At 36.2% G+C, this 22,566-nt stretch overlaps 1 protein-coding gene across 3 annotated transcripts in view; it reads right to left on the bottom strand.

The window, feature by feature from the left end:
• LOC131807761 (ubiquinol-cytochrome-c reductase complex assembly factor 1) overlaps window positions 1–22,566 on the bottom strand; it is a 97,652-nt gene that overhangs the window by 63,753 nt on the left and 11,333 nt on the right. For 2 of the 3 annotated variants that reach the window (XM_059133412.1, XM_059133413.1), the window contains exons 2-5: window positions 19,121–19,225; window positions 10,710–10,805; window positions 9,102–9,209; window positions 2,340–2,412 (exon numbers count right to left, since the gene is read on the bottom strand). In XM_059133412.1, coding sequence (XP_058989395.1) covers window positions 2,340–2,412; window positions 9,102–9,209; window positions 10,710–10,805; window positions 19,121–19,225 — 382 coding nt within the window. Of the gene's footprint in view, window positions 1–2,339; window positions 2,413–9,101; window positions 9,210–10,709; window positions 10,806–12,820; window positions 12,986–19,120; window positions 19,227–22,566 lie in introns of those variants that run through there. The other variant, XM_059133415.1, reaches the window with a different exon arrangement.

Raw genomic sequence — 22,566 nt, 5'->3', positions numbered from 1 at the left:
GTCCCTGAGATCACGACCTGAGCGAAAGGCAGAGGCTTAACCCACTGAGCCATCCAAGTGCCCCTAAAAGGCAATTCTTAAACTAGGTCTTAAAAAACCATAAGCAAGAGTGGTATCACCAAAATGTGCTGCCTCTCCAGGTAACAACTTCAAAGGGCAAAGCTAGAACAAAGTTTATTGAGGTGAACATACTCTAATATATGTAAACAGCAGTTAATAATACTAATAGAATATCTCCTAGGAATAGTTCTTATTTAAAAACAATAACATATAAATATATTAAAATGAATTACAATTTCTAATTTGCAATTACATTCTTTCACAGGTCATATATTATAGTGGAAAAATTTCTGGCCTTTAAGCCAGACAACATAGGATCAAGCTAAGCAACTTTGGGAAATCACTTCGCCTTTAAGTTACAACTGCTTCTGAAAAGAAAATAAAAATGAAAACAATACAAGTCCTTCCTATCCTACAAGGTTTTATAACTCCTAAATGAGCCCATTGTAAAAGCACACCATGTAAATGTGATTAGCATGTAATGGTAATAATTTGTATAAACTTTTATTTTTATTAGTAGTTAACAACAAATCATAAATTGAAACATGATATGTTACCTTAAACATACAATAATAATCTCAGTATTCAATTTAGAATATTAACTCAAGGATCTTCAATAATGAGGACTGGCTAAGACAAAGATAACTAGTAAACATCATTTCAAAATAATTATAAATTTATTAGTTATTTATAAAATCAAATATTAAACAGATATCTGAGGATGAACTTTTAAAAAGATCTGATGAAAAATACTTGGGGAGATGGATTCCAGAAATCACTTAGGAAAAATCCAGCTTCAAATATTAATAGTTTCTTCATCAAATAGATAGAGAATATTTTCTCCTTTTAGACTAATTTCTCCTAAATGAGAATTTTTTTAGAGATTAAAAAGAAGCAAGAAAGTTTACTTTTGTCCCTATGAGTAAATAAGAAACAGAAGGTAGACACTAAATCAGGATTACAACTCAGTAGGGTATGTATTTTAAGTTTCTAACATAATATTGATCTGCTGAAATTATAAAATCACCAAAAGAACTTGCATTTGGTTTTTAAAAACCAAAAGAGTTATTAAATAATCCAAACTGCATCTAGCTATCTTCCTTATTATTAACATAATTCTATACAAATATTTGCTCTCCATGAAAACTATCAAATATATAGTCAAGTGTTTATGGCTTTCAGGATAATGGCTATAACCACAGATGTGCACAGCACACATTTCTTTCCAAAATCTGTAGAACTAGAAACAGCTTCAACTTTCTCAATTACTTTAAAAGTACCTGCTTAACTAACTTTATTTGTAACTAAACAGTTGACAGCATCAAAATGAATACTATGGGGACGCCTGGGTGGCTCAGTTGGTTAAGCAGCTGCCTTCGGCTCAGGTCATGATCCCAGCGTCCTGGGATCGAGTCCCACATCAGGCTCCTTGCTCCGCAGGGAGCCTGCTTCTCCCTCTGACTCTGCCTGCCACTCTGCCTGTGCTCGCTCTTGCTCTCTCTCTCTCTCTCTGACAAATAAATAAATAAAATCTTAAAAAAAAAAAAAAAAAAATGAATACTATGCCACTATAATCAATGGACAGTGATGATCTAAACCAGCAAAACCCCTCTGAAAAACAATTTACTTTCAATGGGATATAAATAATAAATAATATTTATTTATTTATAAATAATAAAATTATATATATGTGTGTGTGTGTACACACACACATATATATACCTTTGACCCAATCATCCTTCAACAGAAAGAAAACAATCATTAGGCATCAACCAAAACAATTAAAAACTAGAAATAAAAGAGGAATGATTGGCAAAAAGTTCACTTCACCCAAAATGCTAAGTACAACATCCAGAATGTGAACAGGATTTGTTTACTATGAGTACTCATACGTAAAAAGATGCATGTGTGGAAAATGTCAAAGTACTAGACAAATTTTTGGTTTCTTCTTTTCTCTAACTTATTAAAATGTCTTATTTATAGGTTTTTTTGCCCTTGTTTATTCTATTAAAAGAGAAAAATAAGTAGCTTTTATTACACACTTTTGTACAGGAAAAATTGTTTCAATAGTGACTCAAAACTGACCCAGTCATAAAAACGAAAAATAGGTTGTTTTTTTTTTAAGATTTTATTTTTAAGTAATCTCTACACCCAACATGGGACTCGAATTTACAACCCCAAGATCAAAAGTCACGTGCTCCACCGACTGAGCCAACCAGGCACCCCATGAAAAGTAGATTGATTTTCCTTTTCAGAACTATCAAAAACAGTAAACTTACTTAGAAAGAATTCCTCGAAGTCAGTTTTCTCCACACAGCTAGTATACATGCGCAGGGCTGCAATCTTAATCTTCTAGACAAACAAATAAAATAAAATAAAATCAAACTCAAGATATGACCAAGTATGTTCCAGTGCTAGCAGATATAGTCACAACATCTTATATTTGTTCAACCAGGAGGATGAGTCCAAACCTGTCTCTAGGCAAATTTAATAGCTAAACCAACACAGATTATTTCTTTCTTAAAGCTAACCATTCACAGACTTCACACAATTTTCACATTTTATGAGTTAGCATCAAAATGTCAAAAAGATTTTTCCAATATTTATTTATATGAAATCTCTCCTTAATTCAAACTTACTTCATCACATTTGAGCCTCTAAATCACTATTCAGCATCACTCACATTAACTCTTTATAATCTGAAACCCCTTATATTAAAAAACTACCCATTCTATGACCAAAATCAAATTAACAAACCAAAAACCCCCTCAATCCTTCAACCTTACTTCAGAAGCACTACTATCTATTCTATAAGTCTTTTTTATACCTTGGGGAAAGAGTCATTTTTTTCTATATTTTCCCTAGTTTTATAGTTTGCTGATTAAGAGAAGGCTATGCTTACCATTAAGGGTTTTCAATGAATGCAAAATATAGTAAAAGGATCAAAATTTTACTACTTCCCAAAGCACTAAGAATTCTCTTAGAATCTTGATTTGAGTGGTGGTTTTAATTTATTCACTGTATACCTAAGATCTGTATATTTTACTATATGTACATTATGCCTCCATAAAAATAAATCTGAAAGTGAAAAATAAATTCTTTTAAGAGTTAAATTGTAGGTCTGAAGACCAACTCAGTGCCAAAGTAAGGAAGTATTTCTAAGGACTTTCAAAATATTTCCTAAAGGATACAATTAAATAAATTAGTCCAACCACAAAAGTCTTACAACAGCTAATTTTTTCTTAAAATGATAATTACAAACTCAAATATGCAGACTAAAAAAATGCAGAAACTGAGAATGAAATAGCAACTGAAGAAAAAACAATCTAGAATTTAGTAAAGCTATATTATTATGGTTCAAATTCACCAAAAAATACTATAACACTGTATCATGCTCATTTCTCAAAACACTCTAGGGTCAGAACAGCAGTGTCTCTAATGGGCAGAAGAACCCAGAATAAATTAGAGAAGGATTATGTCTCTAATTGTAATTAAGATTTTTTTCTTTGCTAATTTGAGATCTGTCATGTTTTCAAGGCTTTCAGAGTAAAGCTCATATGGGGAAAACAGAATAAACATGTAACAACTGAAAAACATGTATCTACATGGGAATAAATAAGCATTCGAAGCCAATTTAAACAAAATCTATGGTAAGACACTAAAAAGAGCAAATTAAACCTAAAAGCAAGCAGAAAGAATGATATAATAAAGAACAGAGATCAATAAAATTAGAAACAGAAAAATAGCACAGAAAATCTAAGAACCAAAAGCCAGTTTATTAGTAGTATCAGTAAAATTGATAAAATGTTAACAGAACTGATCAAGGAATAAAGAAAAAACAGAGAATATAAAAATTACCAGAATCAGAGAAGTTATCACAATATATCCTAGAGATATTCATAAAATAATAAGGGACTATTATGAACACCTTTAGGACAACAGATATGATTATTAGAGAAAATGGACAAATTTCTTGGAAAAAACCACAAACTACCAAAACTCCCTAGAATAAATAACATCAATAGTCCTATTATCTATTAAAGAAATGGGATTTGCAACAACAAAAAAAGCCTTCTCCAAAGAAAACTCCATGCTCAATGGCATCACTAAACATCACTCAATGTTTCTACCAAACATCTGAAGAAATGTTATGAAATCTACATAAACTCTTCCAGAAAACAAGAGGGAAGAACACTTCTTAGCTCTTTCTATAAGGCCAATATTATCCTGATATCAAAACCAAAGTCATTAGAAGAAAATAAAACTATAGAACCATAGCCTTCAAGAATTTAGATGCAAAAATCCTTAACAAAATACTAACAAATGAAATTCAGCAATATTTTAAAAGGACAATAAATCACAACCAAATGGGATTTATTCCTGAAATGCAAAGCAGATTCAACATTCACCAATCAATCAGTGTAATTCACCGTATCAGCAGGCTAAAAAAGAAGCCTGTTTAACTTCGTTAACATCTGCAGTTCTTAGAAGTATCTGACACAGAACACATTTTGTGGAGTACTGGTCCGTACCATGATCAAACTAATGACATCCTAGTATCATTATCCTAATGCTTGGCTTTGACGGCCCTACTTCTATCCTCAGGCAGGGAGTTAAGGACATCTTTTAACTCTTCACTTCAGTGAACAAATAGTATATTGAGTACCTAACTCAGTACCTGATGTGGATTTGGACATCGGGAAGAAAGAAGCGAACAATGAAGTAAAAAACTCCAGCTTTCATGAAGCTTACAGCCTACCCTCAACTATAGACACATTGACAATTTTTTTCCCCCTGTAAACATAGGAAAAGACACTCAACTTTATTAGTAACCAGAGGAATGCAAACTAAATAAAAAATACTGTATCACACCATCTAATTGGTGAGACAGTCTGACAGTATCAAGTTTTGGAAATGATTCTGGACCTTTAAACCCTAACTGATGGACATATAAACTGATAAAACAAGTCATGAATATAATTTAATACAGTTAAAAATACTCATAGACTAGTACTCAGCAATTCCATCTCTCTCTCTCTCAAGAAACTCCCGCACAATTTAAAAGGTACTGTCATTATGAAAGAGTTAAAACAACTGTATTTGGTAGAGGAATAGTTAAGCTGTAGTTTAATTATACAGTGTGAAGCTATTCAGCAGTTGAAATGAAAAAAAAATCATATCTCCACTCAAAGACATAATGTTGACTAATAAAAACAGGTTGAAAAGTGAGAGACTGCTTATATAGTTTTCATTAATACAATATATTATATATGTTGTTTATGGATAATATATGAGTGGTAAAAGATAAAAAAATGTACAAGGGGATGACAAAAACCAACTTTAGAACAGTAATTATTTTGGTGGAGAAAGAGAAGAAAGGAAAAATGGGCTAGTTTACTTTCTGTAAAAGTTTATCTTGGAAAAAATAAAATTAAAGCAAATTTGGCAAAAATTAGTACTTGTCAAATGTGGGTACTGGTATATAAATGTCAACACATTCACAACTTTAAGTAAAATTCCTAATGGCCTGTTTCTTGATTTTTTTTTTCCTAACTCCACAGTTTCCTCCAGATCCTCACATAGAGAGAGTCCTATAGGTTCATTAATTATTCTACCTAAGAAAGGCAGATTTGCCACCAAGACCCAAATCTTCCCTGAAGAAGGCTTTCCCCCACATGTTCATGAAGAAAGCATCCATTACAAATAATGAAGACCTCACCAGACCAGCCAGTGTATTTATACACTGCTCATAATGTGGCAATCAGGAGCATTTTATAGTTCCTCACTTTTCCTGCAGTGAAGCCAAGCCTTTATACTTGGGTGAGCCATTTTCCTGGACAAATGTCTAAAGCAAGTCCCCTAAGACCATCACAGAGGGACTGGAAATAACAACTTGGGGAAAGAATTTCTTCAAGGATTCATGTATTAATATAAGTTAAAGAAGTAGGTGCACTAAATTCCACCCAGTCAATACAAATTGTTCTGGTTCTCAAAAGACTTCATGTTTATTTCATTCTAACTCTGGAAGACTTCATCAGTGTCTCTGATGAAAACACAAGCACCTCAGGCAGCTTTAAGAAATGAAAATCAGCTCTCCCACTGACTGCTGCATCTTGTGCCATCTTACAAGATGAAAAATGAATGTAGTAAAAGGTCTGCACTAACAGCTGTGTGAGAGTTGAAGGGGCTTTGAAGTCATCTGAACCTTCTATTCTGTACTGGAATTCCTTCTACAGCATTCTTGATTCACAGTCAACCATGTGGGCCACTGTTCAAACAAGTCCAATGACCTCGAGAGGTTACCTATCCCCCTGAAGGACAGTTCTTGTTAAGACTTTTGTTTCATTGAATGTAAATATGCTTCATGTAACATTCATGAAAATTCCACTGCCCAGTGGAATACCTTACTTAGATTAAGTCTTTTCTTTTCTTTTTTTTTTTTGACAAATACTTGAGAAGAACCATCATGTCTTCTCTTTCCCAGGGTAGGCATCCCTATTTCCTTCAACCACTGTTCATTCAACACGGTTCCTAAACCCTTCACAAGGCTCACTGCCCACTTTTCTTTTCTTTTTTAAAGATTTTATCTATTTATTTGACAGAAATCACAAGTAGGCAGAGAGAGAGGAGGAAGCAGGCTCCCCGCTGAGCAGAGAGCCGGATGCGGGGCTCAATCCCAGGACCCCAGGATCATGACCTGAGCCGAAGGCAGAGGGGCCCCAACCCACTAAGCAACCCAGGCACCCTCCACTGCCCACTCTGAATGCATTCCAGTTTGTCAGTGTCCTTCAGAACAGAAATCAATTCTTGGCTTTATGCTAATCTGGAAACTGCCTATTTGACATGCAATTGAACATGGGAAATGTCCTTGTCTTGCCTGATATTGCTACATAAAGATAATGGAAAAGACTGGTTATTTCAAGACAAACAGGTAAGGAAAAGCTACATTTAAATTCCTAAATATGAATCTAAAAGAAAAATTAAACTACATATGAAAATGTTACAGAAAAAAATGGGGGAAAGATGGTTGATACTGCTGATGTCAAGCACATATTTTACTCCCTAAGGAAAGACATGTAAAAACGCAAAACTTAAAGATCTTTCCAGTACAATCCAAGAGCCTGATGAGATATCTAAGTCAAATTTACCGAAAAGGGCTTGCAATCAATAGATCTTTCTTTCTATTTATTTATTTAAAAGAGAGAGGAAGAGAGAGCAGGCAGCAGAGGGAGAGGAAACTCTCCACTGAGCAGAGAGCCCAATGCGGGACTCAATCCCAGGACCCCTGGATCATGACCCAAGCCGAAGGCAGACACTTAACCAACTGAGCCCCCCAGGCACCCAGGGCTTGTAGTCTTTCCAGAAGTAAAGTTATACCTATGTTTCCCACCGAAATTATACTAGAATGTCATGTTTGATGTTTTGATGTCAGAAATTTAAAGATAAAGGTTACAAAAGTAGACACTGCACATCATAAAGCCTTTTAAAATGCAAATATTAAGTACTTAGTTGAGGTCGCAAAGGAACCAAGAAAAATCAAAGGCTAACTTAAACTACAACAGTGAAGAAATTTTCCTGATGATTTAGTAATCCTCCAAATGGTAGCCAACTTTCCCTCTGGAATCATAAAAAAACAGACTAGACAAAGCAATGGTAGCAACAAAGTGGAACTCAACCTCAAGAAATGAATAAAACAGTAAATTTTTCCCTTTTTTTCTTTCTGCTCTCATTTCTCTTTTCTCTTAATTTCTAACTTTCAAACACGTATTTTAAGTTTTAAATGCCATAATCACAAACCTTCTTCTATAAGAAAAACGATTCTTGTTAAAAACATTACCAAATATATCAGATTATCATTTGCCGAAAGATTAAGATGTAAAAAAGATAACTTTGATGAATATAACTAATATTTCACTGACAATTAAGAAGGCACTTTATAATCTTAGTCTCAAGAACATCATTACCTGTGTATGTGTTATCTTCCATACTTTCTAAAGCCCCTTAAAAACAAAATGTTTGTGGAATCACCATTAGCTTTTCAGAATTTATGTAAAAAAGAGATTATAGAGAGAAGCCTACACTTACTGCAGTGAGAATTGTTAGGAAGAGAACCAGACATTGCAAAGAGAAACTACAAGTAAAGTCTGCAACAAAACTGAAATTCTAATTTTAATCCATCCTGTTAAAATGGCATAATTGGAATTATTTGATCATTTGCAGCAAAGCTACGAAGTTTTCTAGAAAAGTCCTCCCTACTGCTTTGTGTTGACTTGTTTTGATGGCTATATAACGTATGACTGATTAGTCTTATCCAACATTCTAGCAACCTTGAAAAACATTAAAAGGCACTTCTGCTATAAAGTTAGAGAAACGCTAGCACCAGGAGACACACTGGGCTAATATTTTATTACTTTAATTGGTTAGAGGCACTTATAAAACCCAGGGGCAATACGTACCTGATGCACAGAAGACATTCATTCATTTATAGCAACAACTATAAAGCAAATAACATGCTAGGCCAAGACTTGACTAGGAATGACATAGCTAGCAAATCTCCCTCCATTGTAAGAATTGTAATAAATCTTAAAATTGATAAATTTAAAAATGATTAGTAAAATTTTAACAGAAGTCACTACAATGACCTAGTGAAAAAAATCACTTATGAATATGGATTCATCAGAGAGTAGTATTTCCTTAGGAATGCTATCCATCAGAACATTTTGCCCATCCACTTCATTAGAACTCATTTGTATGGCATATCACATAGCAAGAACCTGGAAAGCCCAGTTTTATTGGCTTAGCTTTTACTGAAATACTTTTATGGAATCAGGTTAAGGGAACAGAGAGAATACTCCAGACCCACACATTACAAAGATCTGACTCGGAATGGGGTGGGGGGGGACACAACACATTCTGAAGCTCTCAAAATAATGCATGAATTTCACAAAAGCAAAGCAGAAGCTTTAAAAAAAAAAAAATCTATAAGGAGCAGAAGGCATAAAGCCCAAAAAGAAAATGAGAAGAATTTAAAAAGAATTTACCCATTTACTGTATTTCAAAGGTCCTGTAAATCCCATAGCTTCTATTATCTTTGTGAAGGCACCGACCTTCTCCTCAACAGGCTGTGGGGAATCCTTGGTAGTAGAAAGCTATTTCATCAAAAAGAAAGGGACAAAATTAGTTACAAAAAAAAAAAAAAAATTTAAGATTTATCTATTTTGAGGGGAGAGGAAGAAAAGTATTTTTTGTTGCTTTGTTTTGTTTTTGAGAGCGAGAGCATGAGCAGGGGGAGGGGCAGAGCAGAGGAAGAGGGAGAAGCAGACTCCCCACTGAGCAAGGAGCCCCATGCAGGGCTCAATCCCAGAACCCTAGAATCATGACCTGAACCAAAGACAGATGCTTAACAAACTGAGCCACCCAAGTGCCCCCAAAGGGAAAGTCTTAAGCAGACTCCTTGCTGAGCACTGATGTGGGGCTCGATCTCACCACCCTGAGGATCACAACCTGAGCCAAAACCAAGAGTCAAACACTTAACAGACTGTACCACACAGGCGCCCCCCAAAATAATTATCCAAAAAATAATGCTTTTGTTTCTTATTAGATATAAGGGTATTTTTTATTGCTTAGATTTTTTTTTTCCACCTAGAATTTTTAATTCTTCTTTTTCTGGGCATCTTATCACTCAGTACAAACACATCTGGAACTCTAATAGGTGTCCTTCAAATTTCAGAGCCACCTCACTGACTATACACCTATGGACCCATGTCTAGTAAATGACAGATGTGGGCTATGAGAATAAAACTTCTATGGAAAAGAGTACTTTTTAAAGGAAATCTTGGCCTTTATCTCCCAGAGAAGAAATCTGAGAAGCATGTTCTGTTTTAAAATAACAGGAAAAGGAAAGAAGATTACTGTCTGAAAGCAGTCAAAAGTCATTCAGAATCATAACCAACCAAAGCAAGCAGTGAATAAATGTTCCTAAACTTGTATTTTTAGTATACCATATTTTATGAGTCTTGTAGTTTGCAAATAAACTCCAAGAAAAACCTATTCTTTTTTTTTTTTTTTTAAGATTTTATGTTTTTATTTGACAGACAGAGATCACAAGTAGGCAGAGAGGTGGGGGGGAAGCAGGCACCCTGCTGAGCAGAGAGCTCGATGTGGGGCTCTATCCCAGGGCCCCAGGATCATAACCCGAGCTGAAGGCAGAGTCTTTAACCCGCTGAGCCACCCAGGCACCCCAGAAAAACCTATTCTAATGCTAAGCTCTCTACATGAAGGCAGGCTATAAGAAATTCTCCAAGTTAAATACTTTAAACAGATAACGTATGTTTTAACATATAAAAATATTTACTTTTACTTTTAACATATGAAAAATCTGTAACAACTTTTTCTCTACAGTGTTTTCCAAGCAAGAAAGTACAACAGAAGAAATACAGGATACAGGATCAAAAGCCTTAGGTTCAAATATTCAGTTGGTCTGTCACTTATCCTTGTGACCTTGGGCAGGTCACTTCATTTCCATGTGACTCACCTTCTGTATTCAATAAAATTCCTTGCCTCATCCAGCTAAAAATTCTGCTAAAGTTCAAATAAGAATACCTGTGTGAAAGCAGTCTATAAATGTAGAAAATACTAATAATTCTCACCTTATTTGTGGTGTGATACTTCCTACTCCACTGAACATCTATCCCAGGAATCTGTTCTGATCCACCACATTCCAGGGACTGGCTCATTTGAGGCCACTGGGAGATTTTAAAAAAAAAAAAAAAAATAGATGTAAGCAACAGAGAGCATTCACTTGGATGGTTACTCTGAGAAGAGTTGCTTCAAAGTAAAGATCATAGAATCCTTCCAACCTAGGTCCTGGTGATCTGATCACGAAAAGAATCCGAGATGGGCACCTAAGATTGTGTCTGGTATGCAGTAGGTACTCAATAAACATCTGTTGGATACCTGAATAAATAAAAGGATTTGGCCCTGGAAACCTGGAACTAAATAAATCTGGGGCAACTCTAGGAACTAGAATTGTAATAAAGACCTACCTAAACATTGGCAGCAGTGTGGTAGATGGGGGGGAAAAGACTCTTAACAGTCAATATTTTTTTTTAAACAGATTTTTAAAATTTATTTATTTGACAGATCACAAGTAGGCAGAGAGGCAGGGAGAGAGAGAGAGGAAGCAGGCTCCCCGTGGAGGAGAGACCTCCCCCTCACCCCCCGACGCAGGACTCAATTCCAGGACCCTGAGATCATAACCCGAGCCAAAGGCAGAGGCCCAACCCACCAAGCCACCCAGGCGCCCCTTAACAGTCAATTTTAAGTTTAAAGCCTGCTTCTGGGGCGCCTGGGTGGCTCAGTTGGTTAAGCGACTGCTTTCGGCTCAGGTCATGATCCTGAAATCCCTGGATCGAGTCCCTTATCAGGCTGCCTGCTAGGCGGGGAGTCTGCTTCTCCCTCTGACCCTTTCCCTTCTCATGATCTCTCTCTCTCTCATTCTCTCTCTTTCAAATAAATAAATAAAATCTTTTTAAAAAATAAATAAATAAAGCCTGCTTCTGCCACGTATAAGCTGGGTGGCCATGAGCGACTTACTGAATCTCAGTTGTAGGGAGGACTGAAGAAGATAACACATGTAAAGTACCTTTCACAAAATACTCAATAAATAGAAGCTTCCATCATCACCAACATCATTGTTGTTCAGATCAGAACTGCTTTCCTTTTATGTTCTCATTGCACTTAAATGCACTTGGGCAATAAAATAGCCACTATTTACAATTATCATATGCCAGGTACAATGCTAAGTGCCTTAACATATATTGCTTCTTTAATAGTCACCATTAACGCTATTAGGTTGGAAATAAAATCAAGACCAATAAATACAGTTTTGAAAATAAATTCCCAAGGGGAAAAAGCTTCATGTAAGAGAGCCTCAGTGTAGCATTATTCACAAGAGTGAAAACTTGGTGGGGGAAGAGGGGGAGTCCAATAAGATGGTTAATTAAATTACAGTAAAGTCACTCAATAGAAAATCAGGTAATCATTGAGATTTGTTAAATACACTTTATGTTCTAAAACATTTTTAGGTTCACAGCAACACTGAGCAGAAGTACAGAGAACTCCCATAAACCCCTTCTTCGTATACTCACATCCTCCACTACCAGCATCCCCCAGCAACACAGGACATTTCTTATGACAGATGAACCTACCCTGACACATCGTTATCACTCAAAGTCCAGAGTTTACATTAAAGCTCATTATTGCTAGCAACATGAAAACACTTATATGTATAAGATTATAGGTAGACACATGAATGTATATGGGCATCTCTAGAAAGAAACATATAGAAATTAAAGAGTTACTTTGTTAAGTTAATAGAATTATGGATGAATTTAGGAACAGTTTCCAAATTCTCAGTAATGTTTTATTACCTTTACCAAAACAAGGGTGAGGAAGCAGAAGTGGTTTATTCCAAGGAAAGAGGGAAAACATGAAATGAAATGATTTTTTCTTTAATTCTAATGAGGGAAAAACAGAATTTCTAATTGAGTTATTATGTACTTTTCTTTTCAAATAAGGATATTAAAATATTAGGATTTTCCCAGTCAGTCCCAAGGACACTTGTGCTTTTAATTCATAGGTATTAAGCAGGCTTTATAAAACAGAACAATCACAGAACACCTCCCATTACATTACATACACCAATATAATAGTTTATCTAGAACACAAAGCACTCAAACAGGTTCAAAAAACAACTGACAACATGGGGCGCCTGGGTGGCTCAGTGGTTTAAGCCGCTGCCTTCGGCTCAGGTCATGATCTCAGGGTGCTGGGATCGAGTCCCGCATCGGGCTCTCTGCTCAGCGTGGAGCCTGCTTCCCTCTGTCTCTCTCTGTCTGCCTCTCCATCTACTTGTGATTTCTCTCTGTCAAATAAATAAATAAATAAAATATTAAAAAAAAAAAAACAAAACAAAAAAACAACTGACAACAATTTCAACTAGCTGGGCTTTGGGGCAAATTCTCTTTAACTAGATTACATGATCCTTCTCTTCTCCCATAGCTCTAGGAGTAAGCAGTGGATTCCTGTGTGACTGTCTCACCAACTGCTCTATTTCTGTTCTAACCATTATTCATGAGCTAACATTTAACACTACTTGAACTACTGAAGTACCTAAGTATTAGTACCAAGAACAACACCTAATTTCCGCATACCTACACATATTTATAAATACACACATTTACAATTTGTTGTTCTTGCCCCCCAAAAAAGATTCCCTTGACCTTTAAAGACATCAATTTTTCCTTTCTTTAATCTGAAAAAATACCAATAAACAACTTCTTGTTAAAGAAAAAAAAAATACCCTGAAATACTCAAATGTCACTTTTTCAAAGAGGACTTCTCTGACCATTTTATCTAAAATAGTTTCTTATAATCCCATCATTCTCTATTCTAGCAGTAGCCTGTTCATTTCATTCACAGTACTCATTATAATGTACAAGTATGTACCTCTAAAACCTGCTTATTTCCTATCACCACTACGGAAAAGATCCATGAGGGTAGAAACTAGACATATTACCAGAATGAAATACAGGGTGTTGGATATGGGAAACATTCAAATATTTGTTGAATGAACAAACCCAACCATTTACATGGTTATTTATTATTTCCTTCTTGTCTTTATCTATGCTATGTATACATTCTTCATTCACCCAACCTTAATTAAATGCCCACAATATGCTAGTCTTTGTGTGAGGTTTTAGGATACAAACAATCCCTATCCTCAAGCAGCTCATAGTCTTATGGAGAACAGAAAGACTCACTACATAAGAAACAGAACCTGTTCCAGACAACTCCAATGATAAACTCTTAAACAGGCAGTCCTTATTAAAATAAATGTAAGATTTTACCTTTTTTTTTCCCCCCTTTCAGGAAGGTTCTGAAAGTAAAGAGACCTTCCTGACCTGAAAGAGGGAGGAAGGAAGGAAGGGACGGTCTGAGGGACGGAAGAGAAAGGAGGGGAAAAAAAGGAAAGGAAGGAAGGACTCCAGCAATTCTGGACTACCATGGTATGCGTAACTGGTCCCTTTAGCAAAACTGTAAGCTCTACCAGCGAACGGTCCCTCTTATACTGTCCCATTGCTCAATATCATTCTGGGCATGGAGTTGGCACTCAATAAAACTTAGGTGTTTTTTTTTTGTTTGTTTTGTTTTTTTTAATAGAAGGACAATCTGGAGAAGATCCAGAAAAGAACCACAGGAATGATCAAAGAGATGAATAAAAGGTCCTAGTGGAAAGGTTAAAATGAATTGAGGTTGTTTAGCTTGGAGAAAAAGCAACTGAAGAACTAAGGAGTAACTCAGAATAACAACACTTGAGCTGGAAGAAATCTCAAAGATCTAAGTCCAACCTTTTCATTTCACAGACGAGAAAACTAAGACCCAGGGAAAGCTTGCAACTTGAGGTAGTTTAGGACAATTTTTTTTTAAAGTTTCAATTTATATAGTGAGGATAAAATTTACCCAAGTAGCATCAACATACATATAGCAACAAAAACAGCAATTACAATTTACTGAAGATCTCCTATATGCCTCACACCTATATGCTTGATGTTTTTTACTCAAATTATCTCACAACTTTGCAAAGTTGATACAATTTTCTCCCACTTTAGAAATGAGGACAATAAGGTCCAAAGAAGAAAAATTCATTAAAGGATTAGACATATATTCAGAGCTATCTTCCTTCCCCTGTATCAAGCTGCTTTCAAAAACCTAAGTAGAGGGCGCCTGGGTGGCTCAGTGGGTTAAGCCGCTGCCTTCGGCTCAGGTCATGATCTCAGGGTCCTGGGATCGAGTCCCACATCGGGCTCTCTGCTCAGCAGGGAGCCTGCTTCCCTCTCTCTCTCTCTGCCTGCCTCTCCATCTACTTGTGATTTCTCTCTCTGGCAAATAAATAAATAAAATCTTTAAAAAAAAAAAAAAAAAAAAACCTAAGTAGAGGTCAATGACACATGCTCTGTGCACTGAGCACAAATCTCTGAGTTTCCAAACATTCCAAATACTATTCTCCAGTTAAAGGAACCAGGGCTCCTTAAAGAAATTGCTGAATCCAGGGCTAAAGCAAAGAAAATACAACATGAACTTGAAATATCTTGTGCTAGGAAATAAAGAATGTTCAAAAATGATGAAAGCTCACAGAAAAGATGGAGTCCCTAAGAGCCAAACCTGGACAATTTGATAAACAAAAATAATAATAAGCGAGACAAATTACAACTCAGAGGGAAATAAACATCCATGAGATCATACTGATATAAATAACTGAATAAATAAATAGAGAAGTAACAGCTCTTCCTTAAACAGTAGAATTCCAAACAATAAATATAGTAATCATGATGGAAACAGAAAATCACCATTACACGAACATCACAGGAACGATTACAGCAGTCACATAAAGCAGTAATCTCACTTCTGAGTATACATCCCAAAGAATCCAAAGCAGGACCCTGAAGAGATATTTGCACACTACATCAGTGTAGCATTAGTCACAGTAGCCAAGATGTGGAAGCAACCCAAATGTCCCATCAAAATGGATAAAGCAAATGTGGTATATACACATAATGGAAAATTATGCAACCTTTATAAAGTGAAATCCTGTCACATGCTGCAACACGGATGAACCTTAAGAACATTATACTAAGCGGGGCACCTGGGTGGCTCAGTGGATTGAGCCTCTGCCTTCGGCTTGGGTCATGATCCCAGGGTCCTGGGATCGAGCCCCACATTGGGCTCTCTGCTCAGTGGGGAGTCTGCTTCCCCTGCTCTCTCTGCCTGCCTCTCTGCCTCCTTGTGATCTCTCTCTGTCAAATAAATTAAAAAAAAATAAAGTAAAACCTTAAAAAGAACATTATACTAAGCAACATTAAGTCACAAAAGGACAAATACTATATGATTCCACTTAAACATATATCCAAAATAGTCTAAATCATAAACAGAAAGTACAAATGTGGTTGCCAAGGGTGGGGTGGGATGAATTAGTGTTTAATGGGTATAGAATTACAGTTTAGCAAGATGAAAAAGTTCTAGAGATCCATCATACAACAATGTGAATATACTTTACACTACACTAAAGTATATCCTTAAAAATGGTTAACACAGTAAATTTAATGCTATGTGTTTTTTGAACCACAACTTTTAAAATAATTAATTAATTGATATTATATATCTTACAAAAAGAAACACTGATAGATGTTAAAAGTAGTGAAGACAAGTATGCTGAGAAACAGGGTATCTGCATAGCCTCATATCTTCTCACAAGGTACTTATTAATTATGAAGGGGAAAATAGTAACTTCATAGTAGGGAAACCTGACAGACACCAATTAAATAATCAAGTGATCAAAGTTAGCATCATCAGTAACAAGACATATTGGCATCATATATCCCCTGTAATCATGCACTGAGAAGGGAACATCACTTTTGCCAAAAATGTATGACCTAATTACAAGAAAATATTAGACAAACTGAAATTAAAGAAGCAAAGAAAGGACATTAGTGGAAAAAAGACTGGTAAAAGTTACACAGATTAGTTGATAGTATAATATCAATGTTAATTTCCTAATTTCAATAAGTGCACGATTGTTACAGGAGATACTAACATTAGAGAAAGCTAGGCGAAGGGAATATAAGCATACTATCTTTGCAACTGTTCTGTAAATTTATTTCAAATTTTAGAAAAGATTTTTTATGGTTTTTTTTTTTGTTAAGATTTATTTATTTACTGGGGAGAGAGAGAGAGCAAAGTGAGTGAGAACGTGAGTGGGGGGCAGAGGCAGAGAGAGAAGAGAAGGAGGGAGCCCAACTCAGGGCTCAATCCTAGGACCCCAGGATAACAACCTGTACCAAAGGCAGACTCTTAACCTACACCCAGTCCCCCCTAAAAAAATGTTTTTTAAGTAGACTCATCAAAGCATGACAGAGATAAGAATATAATGTCCCTAACTTTTTGAAAATATTAACAGGATTACAGCATTGGACATTACCTTAGAGATCATTTGATACTATCATTCAACCAATGAATTCTTTTATGTCATGCTCTTAACACATAAGTCTTCTAACCGTTGCCTGAATATTTCCAGTAACGGGAAACTTACTATGTCAAAATGTAGCCCACATATTCCATGACCCCACAATTCTAATTAACACAAAGTTCTTCTCCATTCTGAGCTAAATCTGTCTCCCTGTCAGACATGTACCTGAAGAAAACCAGATTTTTCCAACCAGGGGTCCTCAAAGTGGGAAAATGTGCCAATGAGGCACAACAAAATGTTCAGTTTATTTATACTGGCTGAAATTACCTCTTGTCAGCATGAGATAAACCACCCTAAGTTATTTCATGGATGATTGCTATAATGCTGTCTCGGAACCTAATACAGTACCTGGTACATACTAGGTACTCAAGAAATGTTTATTGATTCAAAGAATGAGACATAAGTCTGAGATTCACATGATGAGTTCCCCCCACCCATATACACACAAAAACAAATGACTTAGAACTCCATGATAAATTTCATTAAAATTTTCCAATGCACGAAGAGTAACAGAACATACCTCAACTCTGAAAAGAAATAGCTCCATGACTACATAAAGTAGAATGCCTCCTCTGTACAGACATATTCTTTATTCATTCAACATATATTTAGCGCCTACTCTGTGCCAAAGTGAGTAAGAAGCCCAGGAAGTACAGGCACAAACAAAATGTGTCCTCAGAAGGGAAAAGCTTACACACTAGTTAGAGGGAATTATACTATTTTAAATTGTTTTAGCATATTTACATAAATAAATTACATAACACAATTTTTTATCAAAAATATTTTTAATTACATCAAATATGAAGAAGTTAGTGGCTACAGAAGGAATTCACATAGACTAGTAAGAAAAATAAATTCCCATAGATAAATGGAGAAATGATACAAGCATATGATTTTTAAAAACTAGACTACAACTGGTAAACACAGAAAAATGTTTAGCCCCGACAGATAAATAAAGAAATACAAAACAAAACAAGACAATATTTTCTACCCAGTTAGTTTAAATTTTTTTAAAACACCCAATTCAGAGGTGGTAATAATGAAAGACTACCTATATATACATTGCTGATGGCACTATAAATTAAAACAACCTTATGGAGAAAGAAACAGCTCATACTCATCAACCCAGGGTACACCCTCCTAGTAACTTATATTTAATAAATAATTAAAAATTTTAAAAACTATATATCAAGAAAATGGTAACTATATTAAGCCTATAATGGAAAAAAAATTGGAAGTGATTTTAATATCAAACACGGCCTAAGTAAGTAGAATAACACGTAGCCATTAAAAAATTTAATTATGCAATCTACCTAACATGAATAATGTCTGCTCTAATAAGTGAAAGGGCACCAGAAAATAAAATTCTGTGGTTATTTGTTAAGGTATCTAAGGAAAAAATTAGCACACACGCACACATAAGGACTGGAAAAAAACCAGATGTTTTCAAGTTTGAGGTCATGGATGATTTTTATTTCCCTTATTACTAAATTATTTGTATAATTAACAAAAATCAGGAGAAAAACCTCTCAAAGAGGGTCTAAGGTAATGAATCATGTGGTCAATGGTAAACTAAGGCCTCAAATAATTGTTCCTTGGATTTTGTGTTCATGAAAAGAAAAGAAAAGAGAAAAGAAAAGAAACATTTGTTACCCCAAATAAAAGTGGCACAATGTGGCTGCAAAGAGAAAACTGAAGTTAACTCTGAGGTGAATATCTGGAAACATTCCCAACAGTAAAAATCATCAGACTGTAGCATGGTATCCTAGGCTAAGTTCCACTGCTGGGGTATTTAGAAGCAACGCCCTAGACACCATACTGTAGGAATCAGTCCTGAGCTGGCACCACAGAGACCCAGAAGTGGTCTCATGAGGTTTTTCCATCACACAATTTGTTTGGCTAATCTATAAATATATGACATTTGCAAATAAACACTAAGGTTTTCATACCAAGCAAAGAAACAACAAACCTTACCTGGAAAGTACCAGACAGAGCCCTGCCCCACTGTCCCTGTGTAGACAACATAGGTACCAATCGGCTGCATACTGGAACCCATGGGGAAATGTTAATCCGGTTCTTCTAGAGAGAGAAAAAAATGTCAAGAATTCTATCCCACTCCATGTATAGAAGTTTAAAAATCCTCCCAGAACAGGGTACATGAAAAGTGAACTTCCGGGGTCCCTGGGTGACTCAAGCAGTTAAGCCTCTGCCTTCAGCTCAGGTCATGATCTCGGGGTTCTGGAATAGAGCCCCATGCAGGCCTCCCTGCTCAGCAGGGAGTCTGCGTCTCCCTCTCCCTCTCCCTTTGTCCCTCTCTCCATTCACGCTCTCTCCTTCTCTTCTTTCTCTCTCTAATGAATAAATACAAATCTCTAAAAAGAAAAAAAAAAGAAAAGAGAACTTCCAAAATAAGACAAGACTAAAACTCCGCATGCTTATCTCTCTAAGGAAGATATACCCCTACCTATTCCAGATCTATGAACCAAAACAACTCTAGTAATGGCTGACTCAAGCCAGGATACATGAGTTCCCTCTCAGGAATGTAACAAAATAAGCAGACTTCAGGCATTTCACAATTAGATTATCATTTAAATAAGCGTTTACAATGCCTTTTCATAAACACTGACTTGTCTGATCTTCACAGAATCCCTTTACAGTAAGCAGTGTGGGATCACTATGACCATGCCTTCGGCTCAGGTCATGATCTCAGGTTCATGAGATCGAGCCCCACCTCAGGCTCCATGCTGAACATGGAACCTGCTTAAGATTCTCTCCCTCTCCCTCTGTCTCCCGCCCCCACTCATACACACACACACACACACACACACACACACGTGCACACGCCCTCTCTCTAAAAGATAAACAGTTACTATAATGATAGGGTTAAGATTTGAACCCAGGTAGCCCAACTCCAGAATCCAAGCTCATTTATGGGATGAAAGGGTAAAGGGAGTATCTCCAAAGTCTCCCCTAACACTCTATAATCTAGTCTTGAAACAATAAAACACAGTATCGTACTGTGGAAAGAGCCATGTACTTGGACTCCCTACTTCTCAGAACTTCAGAAAAATCAACAAATGTACCTTGCAGCATGTCCAAATAAACAGTAAGTTGAATGTGAATCTCCATTTCCTCCCGAGTAGGCAGGAAGGGGTAAGATGTAGAAAAACGTATAGGAATTTTAAACCTAGAGATGCTTTCTAAAGTGTCTCATAGTTTTAAAACTTTTTTTAAGATTTTATTTATTTATTTGACAGACAGAGATCACAATTAGGCAGAGAGGCAGGCAGAGAGAGAGGGGGAAGCCCCGATGCAGGGCTGGATCCTAGGACCCTGAGATAATGACCCAAGCCAAAGGCAGAGGCTTAACCCACTGAGTCACCCAGGCATCCCTGTATAACTATTTTTAATAGACCACTCACAACCCCTTATGTTTTGAATGAAAAGTAAAGCTTCTAATATTTTATTTCAGCTGAGATTTGATCTGCTGGGATAATATTTAAATAAGACACAGTTACTGGCTTTTTGTTTACTAACAATCATTTGCCAGAATCACTCAATGTTAGATCTTCCTTTCCTAAAAATGTAAATATGGGATAAACTTCTGCAGATTTAAGTCCAGAGCAGGGGAAGAAAAGTAAAGGGAAGTTACATGTAGGAACAATAAAAACTCTGAAAGATTTTCTGAAGAATTTCATCATATTTTTTCCCACGTCAACAAAACTTTTCTCTTTAATTTTGGTTCTACTTGGTTTTATGCCAACACTTTAAATCAGTTCTTATTAGAAGAAAGACGCAATCAGCTCTGTTCTTTCCTTTTCCAATCCTACAACAATAATTCTTGTTCAAACCCTTAATTGAAACTGAGGTACAGCAGGAAGGGTATATGAATTCCAAGATGGTTATTAAATAGCTGTGTGACCCTGAACTAGTTACTCAACATTCTGGACCTCTATTTTCCCTAATGTAAAGTGGGAATAATAAAAGCTACCCCAAAGGCGTGTTCCAAGGATCATTTGTAAAAGCACCTCAAGAACTCTAAAACACACACAAAAGCATCATTTTAACAACTGTTACTGAATTATGTGCAGAAGCTTCTCCTTCCATAGCAAACTGTCACAGCAACAAGAACCATTTTCTTAAAATACTGTTCTGAATCTGCTATTCCCTTTCTCAAAAGCTCTCAGTGCCTCCAAGTGCCCTTTTAGTCAAACTTGATTACCTGATCTTTACCAACTGGACCCCTGTAGACTCAACTTTATATTTAAATACCCTGCCTTGTATTCTCCATTCAGCAGCTCCAAAACCTGACTCAGATTCCCAGGTTTGGGAATTAGTGCTCCTCCCCACACAACCTAATCCCCTTCTGGTCAGTTCCTCTTCTTCCCTCTTACCCAACCCATGAGTTCATTAGCTTCAAGCAGTATCCCCAGATTCCAAGTACTGGTTCTACTGACTCTACTCGGTCCATTTTCCTCCATACCTCTCCCAGTTCTTCATTTATAAATATAAAACTGTGAAAGTACTTCTCTCCCACTTACAGATACTGATATCAGGCTTATAACAATTAGCAAACCTCAACTCCCAAGTTTAGGAAAACATTTGTAGCCATTTCCAATGGTTAAAATTACTGCTTTAACCTAGGATAATATATACACCACAACTAAATGGGAACCAGTTTTATTGTCTTTTGCCTCATCAATGCTTCAAAAACCAAAATTTTAGACGGGTTCCACGTTTTTATTTTCTGTGAGTATTGAAAATTGCAGGTGATTTTACATTTGTATTTCAAAATACTTGGACAGACTAATTTTTCAACTATAATCAGTCTGTTGCTGACCAGCCTCTTGCTCCATGTGGTATTTAAGATACACAGTATTTTCCTCAGCTTACTCATGAGCTAGAAAAGGCTTTACATGGCATCCATTTTCCTATTCCCCATAGTTTTGTTTTGTCAAGTGCACACAAACACTTAGTCAATACTGAACCATCACTCCTTCGGTAAATACAGGCTTAGGTTCCTACAAGCCTCTGGTCCCATTTCCATCAACCAATCAATATATAACCTTGTGTGCTTCTACTTAGAGACAGCTTATTTTATATATATGTATATGTAGTTGATTCATTAAATTGAACCCATAGCCAATAGCACTGTAACTCACTCCTGAACAAAATATATCCAACACATAAATTTTCTCTGTAAGGAACATCACGGTCTTTTTGCACTTAGCAATACCAGACAGCACTAGATGGCACTAACATTTGGCAGCCATATTAAACAGGGAAATCACATGGGTGCCTGGGTGGCTCAGTGGTTTAGGCCGCTGCCTTCGGCTCAGGTCATGATCTCGGGGTCCCGGGATCGAGCCCCACATCGGGCTCTCTGCTCGGCAGGGAGCCTGCTTCCTCCTCTCTCTCTG

The sequence above is a fragment of the Mustela lutreola genome, chromosome 9 (genome assembly GCF_030435805.1).
Source record: "Mustela lutreola isolate mMusLut2 chromosome 9, mMusLut2.pri, whole genome shotgun sequence".
NCBI classification, from domain to species: Eukaryota; Metazoa; Chordata; class Mammalia; order Carnivora; family Mustelidae; genus Mustela; species Mustela lutreola.
The sequence above is the reverse complement of the archived record's forward strand: the minus strand, read 5'-3'. Positions and strand labels throughout refer to the sequence as shown.